The sequence below is a fragment of the Phocoena phocoena genome, chromosome 16, assembly GCF_963924675.1.
Source record: "Phocoena phocoena chromosome 16, mPhoPho1.1, whole genome shotgun sequence".
In the NCBI taxonomy this organism is placed as follows: domain Eukaryota; kingdom Metazoa; phylum Chordata; class Mammalia; order Artiodactyla; family Phocoenidae; genus Phocoena; species Phocoena phocoena.
The window spans coordinates 37,268,092-37,285,916 of NC_089234.1; the positions used below are offsets into that span (position 1 = coordinate 37,268,092).

Below are 17,825 nucleotides of genomic sequence, written 5' to 3' on the forward strand. Positions count from 1 at the left end.
TGGGTTTATTCAATGATTTATGAATCAGCATCATTTCCCTAGAAAATAGAAAGGATCTCCAAAGAGCTACAGAATGGGAAATGCTTTTAAGGGCAGAAAGGGGATGGAACAAGAAAGTCTTAAAAATGAAAGAATTATTTCCCCAGGCAAGGCCACTTTCCTTTGGGGGAAGGCAGGGGTCGATCAGGTGGATTACCTCATTAATGCTGGCCATGTAATTCCAGATGGTCTGGTTAAATTTCACATTCCTGGGAAAGCTTGAAACTGCAATTAAGTCTTGGTTTGCTGACATGAGACTTGGCACAAGTGACTTCATTTTGAGCCTTTTTTAAAAACACTTCCCCACTTTTGATCAGATTCTCAAATTAATTGAGAGATGTGATCAAAATTTAAGATACCAGTGCCACTTGCAGCTACTGCTCTGGAGTTCTCCCAGTTTTTGATGATCCTCAGTGTGGTATTCACAGGTCATGACTTTTTTTGTTGAATCTCTGTTGTAGTCCCAGGTCACAGTCTCAGGTTGACTCTTGTTTTAGTTGATCATTCTCTTCATTCCATTTTTGATGTTCCTGTCTTAAGGAGACCATGTGCTTGAGCTTAGTGGCTGTGACATGCATTTAAAGCCTTTGAAAGAGTACATTGCACCGGTAGAACTACCATGATTATTATAAACAGAATAATTCCTGATGTCTGGAGTGCACTTGGAGGCTATGTTTGCAAAGACCCAAACCAATCAAAATCAGATAAGTCAAAGAAAGAACCCACCGAGGGAGTAGTCTTTTTAAGCTAACTGGTTTGCTCAGTGATCTTATGTAACTGAATCTCAACATCCCCAGAAGTGTCAATCCAGGTACAGCAGGCGATATTGATCACAGCACAGACAACTCTTTGCTCAGCTAAAAGATAATTCAGGGCTAGGGTATTACAAGAACAACTTTGGCCAGTGAGTCTAAGGATTTTCGATGAGCAGCTATTGTTTTAACTATCACCAATACTTTCAAGAGTTAAGGAAGGTTTCCTGATTATAGCATATTTGCAGGCATACCTCAGAGATATTGTGGGTTCAGTTTCAGATCACTTGCAATAAAGTGAATATCACAATACACCAAGTCACATGATTTTATTTGCTTTCCCAGTGCATATAAAAGTTATGTTTACTCTATACTGTAGCCTATTAAGTGTGCAATAGCATTATGTCTAAAAAAAATGGACATACCTAAATTTTAAAATCTTTTATTGCTAAAAAGTGCTAACCATCACCTGAGCCTTCAGTGAGTTGTAATATTTTTGCAATAGTGACATAGTTTCATTTTAGGTTATGGGAAAAGGCCAAAAATTTAAATGAAATTCTTTTAAATATCTTGTCAGTTTTTAGCTGGGACAAATAATAAATATTTCTGCAGTATTGAGCAACTTTTTTTTTGAATTTTATTTATTTTTTATACAGCAGGTTCTTATTAGTTATCTATTTTATACATATTAGTGTATATATGTCAATCCCAATCTCCCAACTCATCAACCCCGCCTCCCCCAGCCCCTTCCACTTTCCCCCCCTTGGTGTCCATACGTTTGTTTCTCTACATCTGTGTCTCTATTTCTGCCCTGCAAACCAGTAGTATTGAACAACACCTTGAGCTCAAGTGATATCCCCAGTAAGGGTGCAAAAGATATTTTATTTTCCTCTTTCTACCTGGTACTACAGACAGAGATCTGGGACAGCTGACTCTGGTAAGAATTCTCACCCTTTGTGAGCTTCTGCTAGTTTTCCCAGGATACCATCTGTAGCTTAGGTACCCACCAAAATTTGGAAAGGTTTTTTTTTTTTTTTTGCGGTATGCAGGTCTCTCACTGTTGTGGCCTCTCTCGTTGCGGAGCACAGGCTCCAGACGCGCAGGCTCAGTGGCCATGGCTCACGGGCCCAGCCGCTCCGCGGCATGTGGGATCTTCCCAGACCGGGGCACGAACCCATGTCCCCTGCATCGGCAGGCGAACTCTGAACCACTGTGCCACCAGGGAAGCCCTGGAAAGGTTTTTTAAATTAATTTTAATTTTAGTTTTCTTTTGACTATTTCAGGAAATAACTAGCAGTTTACTAGAAAATCCTTCAGAGTCCTGTTGACCCTTGGAGGACCATACAGTGGCTGTCCTTTAAGGTTAGATATGAGGGTGCCTTTAAGGGTAGATATGACTCACTAATTAGGCGACCTTTTATTTACAATATTGTGGTCTCTTTATAATGGAAAGACAATTTAGACAGAGAATTACTGGAATGAGTACTCAAATGAAAGAGGAGAGAGGAGAGCAGTAGGAGTGACGTCAGTCTCGTTTTTTGTTTTGGGTACTTCTTGTGTCTTTAATTTTCATTAGCCTTTGCGACAATTTTTTTAATGAAGCAATTTCAATTATGAAGAATCCCATTCAGTTTGTTACTTTGGGAATCTTATTTTCAAGTGTGCTTTTAAAATGATCTTATTTAATTGGAATGTTCCTCATAACGGTCATGGTAATTTCCCTGAGGGCTGCCTGTAGTTTGGTAGGACCCTTAGCTGCAAATAAGGAGAACCCATATGTCTGTCCAGCCACATCTTGGGGCCCCCAACCTGATGGTTACCAAGCTAAGTTCTGAGGAAACAAAACAAAGATCTTGTCTAAAATCTAGATGCTCTGAGTAAGATTTTGTCACTTTCATAGACATTTATACCTTCCAGGACCATAGTTCTTAGACATAAAATAAGCAGGTGTGCTGGAAGGTGGCATGCTTAACTCTTGAGAATTTAAGGGTCCCATCTTTTATTATTTATCTATTTTAGTGAAGTTTTGGGGGCTCTCAGAGCCAAACTGATACTTAAAATGTATGCGCTACTGGGTTGGGAATTGTGTGATGTTTTACAGTGTAACCTGTTGCACAAAATTTTTCTTGAGGTTGGTGGGTTACCTAGTGTCAATCTAGCCCACTCTGGGATCAATATATCCTAACACAGGAGTCTTTAGATTAGGTGGTAAGTGCTCTAACAGCTTCTAAATACTCAATCCATGCTCACCAATTTTTGTGGCTTTTTGGCTTTTAAGATTCCCATTGGCAGTAGCCTTTAACTATACAAAAGAAAGAAAATAAACATGTGCATCTTAATGTATCAGGTAACCAAGAGATGTTGCTACATCCTGGCCAAGAGAAGGCCCTGGGTTTACCACCACCAGCTCCCACCATGGAAACTTGGACTGGGGAAAGGATGGATTGGGGACTGCGAACTGGGGGCTCTACATTAATGGGGAACTGTGAACTGCCACTAACAGTTTCCAAGTGGATCTTAGGACAGAATTAAGGGCTAAGAGTTTTCATTAATTAAATTACAACTGTGATCTGGAATAAAGGTTAAGGGCTTGGGCTCCAATCAGAACCATCTGTCAGCTCAAGCTGACCTGCCCTGTGTTGGAAAGTCAATTAGATCAGAAGCTCCATGCAAAGAGAGTGGACCTCAGAAACGAAAGGAACTTACATATGGCCCTTGGAAATGGGGAGAAGACAAAGAACTCAAAAGGGTTCATGGTGCCATATCTGTGTTTAACAAAATCTGTTAAAAAACAATATTCAACTAAGTAAGTTTGAAGATTCAATTGGCTTTATTCAACAATTCATGAATTGAACAGCATCCCATCTAGGAAATAGAAAGGAGCTCCAAAGAGCGGCAGAAAAGGAAAGGTTTTTACAGGCAGAAAGGGATTGGGGCAAGGAAGTCATAAACAAAAGAAAGGATTATTTCAGGCAAGATGATCTTCCTTTGGGAGACGGCAGGTGTTTATCGGATGGATTACCTCATTAGTGCTGGCCATGTAATTCCAGACTGACTGGTTAAACGTCTTATTCCTGGGTGAGGCTGTAACTGCAATTAGGTCTTCGTTGCAGACATGGGGCTTAACACAACTGACTCCATTTTGAGCCTGTTGCTTCTTTTTTAAAAATGTACAGGCATACCCTTGTTTTATTGAACTTGGCTTTATTGTGCTTTTCAGATATGGTGTTTTTTACAAATTGCAGGTTTGTGGCAATCCTGCATTGTCAGATGATGGTTAACATTTTTTTTGCAATAATGTATTTTAAAATCAAGGAATGTACATTGTCTTTTTGGATATAATGTTACTGCACACATAATGGACTACAGTATAGTGTAAACATAACTTTTTTATGCCCTGGGAAACAAACAAACAAAATGTGTGATTCACTCTATTGTGGTATTCACTTTATTGTAGTGGTCTGGAACCAAATCCACAATATCTCTGAGGTATGCTTGTATAAGGATATTATTAATATTACAGGTCTGTCATATCATGAGGGAAAAGACTTTTTTAAAAGAAACTCAGAAATCAACTTGATTCTGATTTAGGAATTAAGCCTCTGTTGGTTAAATCAAAAGCTGGAAATTGTGAGAGGCTTCTTATGTTGGATTCAATCAGGAGAGATGGAGTCAAAAAACTAAGGGTTCAATAGTCCAGCTCTAGCATGAGGTTGAGGATGAGCCTAATAGTATTGATGTTATATGGTAGGAAAATGTGTTTAAGAGGGGCTGGGGAGTGGAATTTTATTAGGAATATAGCACTTGCATAGATTGAACTTAATGTGGCGATTTTTGGGAAAAAATAAAAGGGAACATTAAAAAGTAAAATGGGATTATAAATTGGTTATACCTTACTGTCTTAGAGGAAAAGGATTGCACTTGGTAAAAAAAAAGAATTAATATAAAGTATTCTCAAGGATGGATTATATTATCGGGATTGGAGAATACCATCAGTAAATATATGGCAAGCAAGAAATAAGAAAACAGGAAGGAAGAACTGGGATAAACAGAGTCTTGAGATACTTATAAACCAAATACAGTGTACGGGAGTATTTATGTCCTGATTTGGACAAACTAATTATAAAAAACACATTTATGAGACAATCATGGAGAGGTGAACATTGCCTGAATATTTGATAATATTAAGGAATTTTTGATTTGCTTGGTGCTTAGGTGTGATATTGATATTGTGGTTATGTTTATAAATTGTCTTATGTCTTAAAGTTATATAATAAGATATTTCTAGATGAAATGATATGATGTCTGGAAGTGTGCTTTTAAACAATCTGTTGGGCTTCCCTGGTGGCGCAGTGGTTGAGAGTCCGCCTGCCGATGCAGGGGACACGGGTTCGTGCCCTGGTCCGGGAGGATCCCACATGCCACAGGGCAGCTGGGCCCATGATCCATGGCTGCTGAGCCTGTGCGTCCGGAGGCTGTGCTCCACAACGGGAGAGGCCACAACAGTGAGAGGCCCGCATACCGCAAACAAAACAAAACAGAACAATCTGTTGCTGGGTGTGGTGGGATATAAATGAAACAAAATTGGCTATATACTAATAATGATTTATGCTGGACTATAGATATTTGGGGGTTAAAGTATTTTCTCAATTGTTACATTTGAAAACTTCAAAACTAAAATTAAAAAAAATAACGAATAAGAGATGAAGTAAATCAAACTCAGAGAATTGTAAGTTTTATATTAAGTTTAGGAATAAGTGCTGTAATGATTGTTTGCTATGATATGTGATTTGCTATTATACATGTAAATATGTTTTTTATATGTTTGCTATTTATATGTGATTTTAAGAGAATCTGGCACATTAAAGAAATGGACAGATTAGGCACATGGAGAAAAATTTGTTCGATTCTTTGTTGCACAAAATTAGTAAAGGCATTAATTACAGATGCATATAATGATAAGCTTCAATAATTAAAACAAAAGCTCCTATGGGGCTTCCCTGGTGGCGCAGTGGTTGAGAGTCCGCCTGCCGATGCAGGGGACGCGGTTTCGTGCCCCGGTCCGGGAGGGTCCCACATGACGCGGGGTGGCTGGGCCCGTGAGCCATGGCCGCTGAGCCTGTGCGTCCGGAGCCTGTGCTCCGCAACAGGAGAGGCCACAGCAGTGCGAGGCCCCCGTACCGCAAAAAAAAAAAAAAAAAAAAAAAAAAAAAAAAAAAAAAAAAGCTCCTATGTTTCTGCCTGTGCCATGCAGAAGAGAAGATATAAAAAGAAGCAAACTGGGTTCCCTGAATTTATAGACTTTATAAACATAGAAGAAGTGATTAAAAACACATCAAACATACCTACTGTGCAAAACAAAATGGTAAGAACCATAACAGAGGTAAAAATGTACCTTGTAGCATGGTATCATGTGAAAGATTTATTTGTATTAGGACTTGATTTGGGGTGTAGAATTTGGTGGTGTGGAATATTGAACAAACGGGTTTTCGAGTCAGGCAGAACTGAATTAAAATTACCTTTCCACTATTTGCTGCGAGATTTTGCACACAAAATTTATCTTCAGCATCCTTACTTTTTAAGATTGGTATAATATTGTCACTTTTGTAGTATTTTTGTGGGAATTGTGATGCCATTATCAAGTATTAATACTTAGCAAAGTGCTTATTTTCCCTACCTTAAGTTTGTGAACTTCTCTAAAACTCAATTCCTATTTTTTAAGATAAATTTTCCACAATTTTTACACAGAGTCTTAACATACTACATAAAATGAGCGTAACCACCATTGATAAAATGTATATGCCCTGGATTAAGAGGAAAAACAGAAGCAAATTTCCAAATCTTCCCTCTAGTGTCGAATTTGGGTAATTGCATAGTTCCTACGCATTTCTTTTGAAAATAGATTGTGAATATGAGAATACTATTTTAAATAACAGTAAGTGTTTTTCTCTTAAGATTATTAGCTGCATGTTCCCTTCTGGCCACTTAAGGAATTTATTTCATAAAATAGTTAAATTTTAGAGCTGTAAAACAAAAAACACTGCCAGATCTGCAGGAATTCTCATGTAACCATTAAGCATATTTTTATATTAATGGCATAGGTTTCCGGATCTGTGTTCAATCTGAAATATCTAAATATGATTGAGGCAGGAGATAGATGGGCCCCAAGCTAGGCATTTACAACCGGCCTCCCGTTTACATTTCATGGGGCAGGAAAAAGTGGGCTTCAGGTTGGACAGCTACAACTAGTCTCCTGTTTGCATTTCCTGAAACAGGAGATAGGTGGGATCCAGGTTAGACATTTAAAATCAGCCTCCTGTTTACTCACCGAAATGGAAGTAACAACAGAAGCAGGTTAAATAGCCAGACTTTGTGTCCTGTGTACCTCTTAAGATAATAGTCATGGCAGGAACAGAGAGGGGTTAACCCTTGTTTGAGTAAAGGACCAACAGGTCACATATTTCCCATCCTTGGGGCCAGAGAGACACTGCACCTGTGCGTAAAGGCTCCTTGGGGGTCAAAAAGGAGGGGGCACCACCCCATAATATGTGATGCTAAGACCGTCCCTTAGGCCTCTGGGCTGGAATCCATCTTGGAAAAAAGTTGTGCACGCATGTTGGGGAGGCTAGGGCGGGTCAGGTGGAAAAAGAAACCAGATAATTGGCCAAAGGTAAACAAAGACCCAGAAGAACTGACCTATATAAGTGACTTAACCGCCTCTTCACTTCGCTACTCCTTATTAGGATGGACGCCCACACCCTTTCTCTCCGGGTGTGCATCTTTGCCTTGCTTCTGTCTTAACTAAACAAGCTGTTTCTCTGTGTGCTCTCCCACTTGTTGTTGTGCAATGTCTCTAATAATTAATTTTGCACCTGTTTCTACAGATTTTGCCTCCTTGAGAAATGCATTTTTCACTGGGGGCAAGGGCCAGAGGGTCTGGTGGCTAGGATTCCTTGTTTTCATCCAGGCTACCCAGGTTCAATTCCTGGGCCGGGAAATAAGATCTGCTGCCTTTCCGAGATCATTATTATCTTATTTAAAACTCAATTTTGACTTCAAAATGTTTTTATAGGTGAAGAAACCAAGAATAGGTTATAGTAGATGGAAAATGATCATCACTCTTGAAAGAATTTGAAGAGGTTCAGAAGAAGCCTTCCCAAATATGCCACTTTGTTATGCAGACTATTTTGAGCTGAAGGCAGCCACACCCAGCAGACTCAATAACAAGGTAAAACAATTTAGATAGGGGGTCTAACTCAGAAAGAGAGCTATTACCAAGAGATAACTTTTTATCTGAATGATCTATCTGTGTGGCAGGACAAACATCAAATTACCAAACATCTGCCCTCCTCGCTGCCCTGTGAGTCACCTCCACCCATTGAAAGCCCCAAGCCCCTATCCTGTTCCTTAGCCCAAGATAGCATATAAGCCTCAATTGTCTGCCTTGTCCTTGGGTTTCATTGTCTTTGTGGCGTCCCCATATGTACATAATTAAATCTGGTTTTCTCCTGTTTATATGTCTTATGTCAGTTTGATTATTAGACCAGTCAAAGTACATAGAAGGGTAGAGGAAATTTTTTTATCTCCTGCAGTTCTGGATTTCAATCAGTGCACCTTGTAGTTATAGACTAGAATGTCATTATATCAGCTTTAGGCATGAAATTACCATTAAGATTATTAAGATAATATCACAAGCAAAAATTTTTCTCTTTTATTTCAACTGTTTCTTTGTTTCATATCTGGATAAACTGAAGTTGATAATGAAACCGAGCAGGACCCCGTGGGACTCCTGGGCATGGAAGCCTTTCTGTACACCATTTCTTGTTTGCTGGAAATAGGCTTTAGCCTCCATGACCTTCCCTGAGTTCCAAAGGGCAAGTTCAAGCAGTTGTTAATCAGGGAAGGGAGGGGATGCAGAGACAAGGGAGAGGCAGTCAAGAAACAATAGTGCAGCCTTGGGACAGGATCCTCGTCCTGCCTCAAGGGATACATATAACAATATCTTTGAGCTCTTCTGCAGAACTAAAACCCTGAACAAATGGAAGATGTTAACTACTTGAAGCATTCTTCATTCCAGAGAGAAGGTCACAGATTGATAACCTTGAGAATCACAGAAGCTCATCAGGAGACCATCTGAGTCCAGATTAAAGGAGTGCAAGCCCCACATGCACCCTGATCCTTATCAGCAACCCCGCCCTTGAACCATTGCTATAAAACTCCTCACCAAATCCTCCCCCCACATTGGGACACACAGTTTTGAAGGCACAAGCCCACTCTGTCCCCCTTTTGTAACCAAGCAGGACCCTATGGGGCCTTCCCGGGACAGGCCTTCCCCATATCCTCTGTTAGCTCCTCTCTGAAGTACCTAGATAATAGTATTTGATGCACAATTCCTGAGTTGTTTTGCAGATGTGAACTGTGCCCCTCCCCCCGAAAAAATGTAAGATGTTAACTACTTGATGACCATGAGCATATAGCCCCAGGCCTCCTGGAACCTAAGGATTGATAATGTTAACCCCTGTGATACCACCCTGTTATCTCACCATCAGCCAATCAGAGAATTGTGTCCAAGCTGATCCCATACCCTGCCACCCCCTTCCTTCACCTAAAAGTGCTTTGCCGAACCCCTTCGGGAAGTTTGGGGCTTTTAGGGCATGAACCACCCATTTCCTTGCATGGCCTTGCAATAAACCTTTCTCTGCTCCAAATTCCTACGTTTCAGTTTGTTTGGCCTCACTGTACATTGAGCACACGAACTTGCGTTAACACTTTGCCTGGCAAAGCAATTAAGTTATTCTTTCTACTTCACCCAAAACTCTGTCTCAGAGATTCAATTTGGCACCGGTGCACAGACGCCGAGTTTTCAGCATCAATAACAGCTAAGGTTCGTCTGAAATAGAAGTATAAAAGCCACAAAGCTGAACCACATTACAAGATATGAGAAGTGTCTCTAATAAGAAATGTGTTACTTACCAGAGTCAATGACATAAAGATTACAATAGGTATAAGTATTTAGAAATGTGAGTTTCTGATTATAAAGCCTAGCCAAAGGAAAGCAAATCAACAACACCATAACACAAGGTGTCTTCTTAATAGATTTAGAACAATGATTCTCAAAGTAAGTATTTCTTTTTTTTTTTTTTTTTTTGCGGTACGCAGGCCTCTCACTGTTGTGGCCTCTCCCATTGCGGAGCACAGGCTCCAGACGCGCAGGCTCAGCGGCCATGGCTCACGGGCCCAGCCGCTCCACGACATGTGGGATCTATCCGGAATGGGGCACGAACCCGTGTCCCCTGCATCGGCAGGCGGACTCTCAACCACTGCGCCACCAGGGAAGCCCAATGAGAGCTTTTAAGATATACTCTCTTGGCAACTTTCAAATATACAGTACGGTATTATTATCTATAGTCACCATGCTGTACATTACATCTCCAGGTCGTACTTATTTTATAACTGGAAGTTCATACTTTTTGACCACCTTTACCCATTTTGCCCACGCCTCTGGCAACCACCAATCTGTTTTCCATACCTATGAGGTTTTTAAATTTTTTTTAGATTCCACATGTAAGTGAGATCATACAATATTTATCTGTCTGTGTCTAACTTATTTCATGTAGCATAATATCCTCAAGGTCCATCCATGTTGTCACAAGTGGCATGACCCAGTTTCATAAGTAAATCTTAACAATTATTGCTCAGAGTTACCTTTATCCACAGAGGAACATGGATGCAATGCTTTAAATCAGTGCTTCTCAAATTCTAAAGGCCCTGTGAATCACTAGGGGATCTTAATAAAATGAAGACTCTGATCCAGTATATCTGGAGGAAGAGCCTGGATTCTACATTCCCAGACGATGCTGAGGCTGCTGGTCCTGGACCATGCTTTGAATAGGTGGGCTTTAGATAATAATTCTTACAAAGTAAAAACTTAGATTTCAACTCAAGCTGAAGGAAGTAAATGTGACTGAATTGAACTGTGATAGATAGTTTCTACACAAATAGTTACTCAAAATGTCCTGAGTCATTTATTTTGGCTTTGTATGGCCTCCCAGTATAGTCATTCCATAGGTAATCATTTCATTTAAGGAGCTGTATTTGTTAAATACTTGCCTGGTTTTAATAAATATACGTTCAAATTCTGAGAAAATCTATCAGTAGCCCCATTTCCTATTTCTACAAAATCTCCATTCACACAGACATTTTAAAGAGATTCATAAAGCAGGCCAAGGGGACAAGAGAATCACCACTAACTTTCCCACAGTTCACAGAGAATTTTGTTAGTTTTTAAAGACGATATTCTCAAGAATTCTATTATGAATATTTTCTTTATCCTTATGTAATAGCCAATTCACCAAAGAAAAATATTTTATTATATGCAATTTTTCATAGTATTTTAATACTTTACTATATTCCTTTATATGTTGAAGAAAAGGGAAAATTGTGGAGAATATCTATAAGAATAAATCTACTTTTCTTTACTCATGTTCCACTATTCAAAGTGTTTTCCAGAACCTAGCTTCTGGCTCTTAAATTAGTGTCACTCCCTCAGTCAGTTGAAACCATCCTGAGTTTGGCTTGGTTGAAGGGAGAATGGAATTGGGAGTGGGTGTTTCATGCCCCACTTGGCCCTTCAAGACGGAGTCTCTGATTACTGCTATTAGAGCCCAGTATAAAAATAGAGTCTGTGTCTGGGGGGGTTTGAGGTTGTGATGGTTGGGGGGAAAAGTCTTTACAACAAATGTTTGATCTGATTGTGTTCAGAAAACCTCTTTAAAGACATCAGAGATGTAAAAACAAGGAGGCTGGGCCATCTTTTTCACACAAAAGACATTGTGGTGAAAAGATATAAATCCCTTGTAGATATTGAGTCATTGAAGCAGACGAAAATTAATAGGGTTGTTACTTGGTTGGAAAATTGGATGTGGGGTGAAGTAGAAGGGGAAAGAATTACCAAAAAAACACAGAGCAATTCTCTCATTCAAAATTAGCCTGTGACAATCTGAGAGTTTATCCTGAGCTGACATTACCCATTAATTACTGTCAATAACTCCCTCAGTCTGGGTGAAGAGATGAAAAGTTATTGTCTCAACTTATATTAACTTCAGGTACGATGGACTCCAAAGCCTGGCTTCTTTGTACCACAAGTGGGAGGAATGCTCAGTATATCTACCTGCATACAAGGCTCTTGTCTGCTGAAAAATATTTCCAGCCTTGAACTGCAAGCATACCATCCTTCTTTTATGTCTGGGAATATGGTGAGAAAACTACTCTGGCCATCAACAAAGGATAGGAAATTGTTTAAGAAGACCAGAGATTACAGCTCTATCCCATGAACAGTTAGAGTTATTGGTTTAGGGAATTCCCTGGCGGTCCTGTAGTTAAGACTCTGCACTGTCACTGCCAGGAGCCTGGGTTTGATCCCTGTTCGGGGAACTAAGATCTAGTAAGCCTCGCAGAGCAGCCAAAAAAAAAAAAAGGAGTTATTGGTTTATTATAACAGTTAGTTGCACTTTGGAAAGGAGAAGACAGCATGCCGGGGGTCTGGGATACAGGGCAGATCTGTCTAATGCAGCGAGGGGTGATAAGATCTAGAAGGTTCTCACTGCAGTGGTGTGGTACTTTGAGGGCAGCTTGAATGAGCACAGACACTGGAGCGTGAAGGCTCAGTGGAGGAATTAGAGACCAGTGTGATGTTCCACATGACAAAAAGACTCAAAGGATAGAGTCATCTAGTTTATAATTTCCTTAAGGCTAGGTCTAGGCAACAACATTCCTTTGGAAAATACCTGCAGTTATCGTAATTTCATCTTTAACTTTTTATATCTTTGTCTTTCAAAATGCAAATAACCTCAACTTAAGATGCTTACCTGGTTATAATGCAGTAGGTTCTGAGTTGGGGTTCCCCAGTCAAAACCTTGGAATTTCCCAGACTTAACAGCCTAATGTAGAGAAATTAAAGACACAAGGAAATTAAAAAGTCACTTGGCTATGTAAATAATAAAATGCCAACTTTTCCAAGTAGTTTACTTTTAATTTAAATACTATTTAAAATTTTTTTCTCATTCCAAAAATAGACTATTAATCCTCCACAAGAATTTATTCAAGTTTAAATGCAGCTTTGCTTGAAATAATTTCAAGTCATAATCATCATTTATTTCTTGTTACCCAAAGCACCTGTTTTTTGTAGGATTTTCATTCACGTGGATTGATAGATATTTTCATCTGGTAGTCACGTGCCAGAAAAATTCCCTTTTAGAAGCATTTGACAGAATATTTTAAGACTGTGCTTTAGGTAAATTGTTAATGGTTTAGGCCCACAAAAAAAGTTTTAGCAGCTTGAAGTGATACCTGACTCCAGTGGAGGGCGTTTTGAACTGAAGTTCCTGCTGGATTATGTGCTAGATACACATCTAAGCGACTCTAGAAAGCAAACACACAAGCACACACATGCGCACTTAGATGTATGTTCGTTTCTCACAAACATCTAAGAATTAACTTTTTCTGATCTAGATCAAGTTTTATGGGCAGCATTATTATTTTTTTTAACATCTTTATAGAATATAATTGCTTTACAATAGTGTGTTAGTTTCTGCTTCACAACAAAGTGAATCAGCTATGCATATACGTATGTCCCCATATCTCCTCCCTCTTGCGTGTCCCTCCCACCCCTCCAGGCGGTCACAAAGCACTGAGCTGATCTCCCTGTGCTATGTGGCTGCTTCCCACTAGCTATCTGTTTTACATTTTGTAGTGTATATAAGTCCATGGCACTCTCTCACTTCATCCCAGTTTACCCTTCCCCCTCCCTGTGTCCTCAAGTCCATTCTCTACATCCATGTCTTTATTCCTGTCCTGCCCCTAGGTTCTTCAGAACCTTTTTTGTTTGTTTGTTTTAGATTCCATATATATGTGTTAGCATAAGGTATTTGTTTTTCTCTTTCTGACTTACTTCACTCTGTATGACAGACTCTAGGTGCTGGGGTTTTTTTTGGTTTTTGTTTTTCTCCAGTGGTGTACTGGACTCTCCCTTCCAGATGGCTGGACTTCTACAAAGTCTTTTTCATCTGTGGGTATCTGCCCAAGACAGCATTCCCAGGTTTTCCCAACCTTGGCTTAGAGAGACTGGAAGGTTTGCTGGCTTCTGCTAGTTCTGCAGTCCATATGGAGGTATGTCTGTCTATTACCAGATGAACAGTGGGTGGGACTTCTCCTGGGTCCCTTGTGCTGGATTTCACAACTCCCAAAGGAGTATTTTGTTTGTGGGTGGGTGCCAATTGTTAGCTGTTAAAAAGGAGGACAAAAAGGAGGCATATCTTTCACCACCTTGATCCTGACATTACCTCAGTATTTTACGAAGTCAATTTTCCTCAGATTTTTCCATATGTTGAATATTGTCACAGTAAACATTTCAGCAGACTTTTTGGTAGAAGTTGACAAGCTAATACTAAAATTTATATGAATGACAAAGAACCTAGACTATTCAAAAATTTTAAGAAAGAAGAATAAGTTGGAGGACTTTTCCCTGACTTCAAGATTTAATCAAGTTACTATAAAGTTACTGTAATCAAGAAAGTGTGGTAGGGCTTCCCTGGTGGCGCAGTGGTTGAGAGTCTGCCTGCCAATGCAGGGGACACGGGTTTGTGCCCTGGTCCAGGAAGATCCCACATGCCGCGGAGCGGCTGGGCCCGTGAGCCATGGCCGCTGAGCCTGTGCATCCAGAGCCTGTGCTCCGCAACGAGAGAGGCCACAACAGTGAGAGGCCCGCGTACCGCAAAAAAAAACCCAGAAATGAAACTCTGCCATTTGAAGCAATCTGGATGAACCTAGAGCAGGGGCCCCCAACCCCCAGGCTGTGGACTGGTACTGGTCCAGGGCCTGTTAGGAACTGGGCCACACAGCAGGAGGTGAGTGGCGAGTGAATGAAGCTACATCTGCCACTCCCTATTGCTCCTCATTGCTCACATTACCACCTGAACCATTCCCTCCCTCACCCACCGCCCCATCTGTGGGAAAATTGTCTTCCATGAAACCTAGAGCATATTAGGCTTAGTGAAATAAGTCAGACACAGAAAGACAAATACTCTCTGTTATCAGTTACATGTGGAATCTAAAAAATAAACAAATGAGTATAATAAAACAGAAACAGTATCACAAATATAGGGAAAAACTAGTGGTTACCAGTGGGGAGAGGAAAGGGGAAGTGGCAATATAGGGGTAGTGGATTAAGGGATACAAATTACTGTGTACAAAATATAAAAGCAACAAGAATATACAGCACAGGGAAAAATAGCCATTATTTTGAAATAATTTTAAATGGGATATAATCTATAAAAATATTGAATCACTATGTTGTACATCTGAAACTAATATTGTTAATCAATAAAAAATTATCGGAAGATTTTCTATAATAAGGTGTGAACCTTTCATCTTTCATATGCTCCAAAAATTTGTTTACTATTTGTATTTTGTCTTGTATATTTTGAACATAATTTGTAAATGATTATGTATTCGATGTTTTTCTCTTCATTTCCATTTTTATGTTCAGTTTTATTTCTTTGCTTAGGAATGTCTTGTTAGGTTACATATGTTCATCTGTATCTTCTAGTTCTATTATCTTTTATTAGATATATGTAATATTAATCTATCACCAACTTGATGCCTGGTAATTGCTTCATGATGTGTACATAAAGTAAAACTTCTAATTTTTAATGTTTCCGTTGTAATTGGCTACCACTGTCAACTTTCTTATAATTCTGATAGCTATTCAAGTTTCTCTGGTTTCCAGGTAATAGTTTATCTGCAATTCAGGGTAACTTAGTTTTTAATTTTTTAATAGTTCAGTCTTATCCTTGCTTTTTATTGTTTCCTTGAGAACCTCCGGGGCAACGTTAGAAAAAACAAAGACTAGTGGTAATGGCATGAATCCTTGTCTTGCTCATCTTCATGTCCCTTTATAGCATTTGGAATGTGTTTTGACATAAAACTTAATATCTACTGAAGAGATGAGTGATCTAAAATTTTCTAGTGAACCAAGTATCTTTAATTTTCAACAATTTGGAATGTAGAATTTTTTGGCCCCCTTTCACAGATGGCGAAATTGAGGTTCAAAAATGTTATATCCCTTACACAAAGCCCGAGGGCTAGTTTAAGAGAATCTCTCCAAAACTCTTTTCCTATTATGTGAATAGTGGCCATTAAGGTCTATTGAAAAAAGCTGGCTCTGGCATCGCTGGTAAGCTCCGTTAGGACTTAGAATACTAAGCTAGCAAAGGTTCCAGCAAGGCACAGTTACCCTAGTAAGTTACCTTGGGCTGGGTCTCCGCGGTAATCAACACCAACCCTGTGGCGAGGCGGGGTCTCACACTCTAACCTACATGATTTACAGGTTTACAAGGGGCGAGGGGCAGGCTGGAATTCACAGCTTATCGGATGGGGCCAGCCTGTCTTGGAAGCCAGCTCCTGGCCCTCAAACCAAGGGGAAAGCCAAGGTTTGCTGGTCTTCAGCGCTTATCATCCCCTCGGCCCCGGTCGCCTCCTCTCCGCCCCCTGCAGGCCAGCCGAGGAACTGCTCAAGGACCGGGTGGGGCCCGGAGCGCGGAGCCGACATCTCTAACCCGCTGAGCTTTGGCTGTTCCACCTACTGCAGGCTGGCCACCCCGCCGCGGAGACAGCGGGCCATGGCGCGGGTGCTGATCGTGGGCGCCGGGCTGACGGGAAGCCTGTGCGCAGCGCTGCTGAGGAAGGCGGCGACTCGTCCTTTGCACCTCGCTGTGTGGGACAAGGCCGGGGACTCAGGTGGGTCGTCTCCCGGCCGAAACGGGGGGCGGGGGGGGAAAGAAGCCGGCGGGGACCATGGCTTCTGAGGTGGCGTGGGCCCTCCCGGGGTAAGTCTGTGAAGAAATTCCAGCAGCTCGGCGGGCGTCTGGTCACGTGATCGGAGACTTCCGGCGCCCGTAAAGCCTGAGAGGGCGCGCGGGTGGAAGCGGCGACCCCGGCTGGGCTGGGGGGTGGGGCGGGAGTGCGGAGAGCGCTTCAGAGGGCGGCCTGAGCGGCCTGGGAGGGATCCTGACTGGAGTTTGCAAATCCTGGGCCTGCCGCTGTCGCTAAGAAATGGATTTTTTTCTTGGCCGCTCTGTGCCTTGGAGGCTTATCTCTAGATTATGAGAATCCTCAAGTGCCCATTGACCAAGACTTTACGAAGATTTAGTTGACAGCATCCTGTCCATCTGAAATCTGACTGCAAGAGGGAAAGCATTCGTTGATTCGTTCATTCTGACGTTTCATTCATTATTTTGTTTTCTTTTGTCTGTTCGTTCATTCCTTTTACTCAGATAGGTAAATAGATGCCTCAGTCACAGTGCTGAAGGGTGGCGCATTATTCATGAGTTCGTTTAAAAAAATATCTCACACTCAGTGACCAAATTGTCTCTTAATTACTTCCTGACAATGTTAGATGACAAAATCTTCGGTATAAAAAAACGTTTTCTAGATGTCTGTAATCTGGAGAAAACAGAATATTTAAAAATATATTAATTATTATGAAAGTAAAAAAATTCTTTTAAAAATTTAAAATGTTTCCTAAAACAGTTCTAAGTAATCTCTTTGTGGTAACCTGGGGTGAATAGCGTCAACTGCAAAAGGTTCATTCTAATGCACTAAGACATTTTCCTGGGGACTAATTCAAGGGGGAAGAATGACCACAGCCAGCAGTCCTCATAATCCACAGAGCACAGTGGACTTGGGTGCCCAGTACATCACCTGCACTCCTCATTAAGCCAAAGAACACCAGAGGTGAGTCAGTTGAAAGGGGTGGAATCAGTCTTACTGGTTGTAGGATGTAAAAAGATACAAATCATCCATTTTTAGCAGGGTTAAACTTTGACTCTTGTAATATAGTGAAATTATATTATCATCCTTGATCGTATTAGCAGTAAAAGGTTAACCTGAGTAAAGCGGGGAAATTGTAATACATACCTCATCCAGTTGTTGTGACCATCAGATGAGATGTTGCATGGAACATAGTAAGGGCTCAAT

General features: G+C 40.6%; 1 protein-coding gene across 1 annotated transcript in view; it reads left to right on the top strand.

Annotated features, from left to right (window-relative positions):
* The first annotated feature begins 16,468 nt into the window (after positions 1-16,468).
* The window catches only part of RNLS (renalase, FAD dependent amine oxidase), a 267,404-nt gene continuing 266,047 nt past the window's right edge, over positions 16,469-17,825 (top strand). The window contains 2 exon segments of the mRNA XM_065894749.1: positions 16,469-16,586; positions 17,477-17,582. Coding sequence (XP_065750821.1) covers positions 16,469-16,586; positions 17,477-17,582 — 224 coding nt within the window.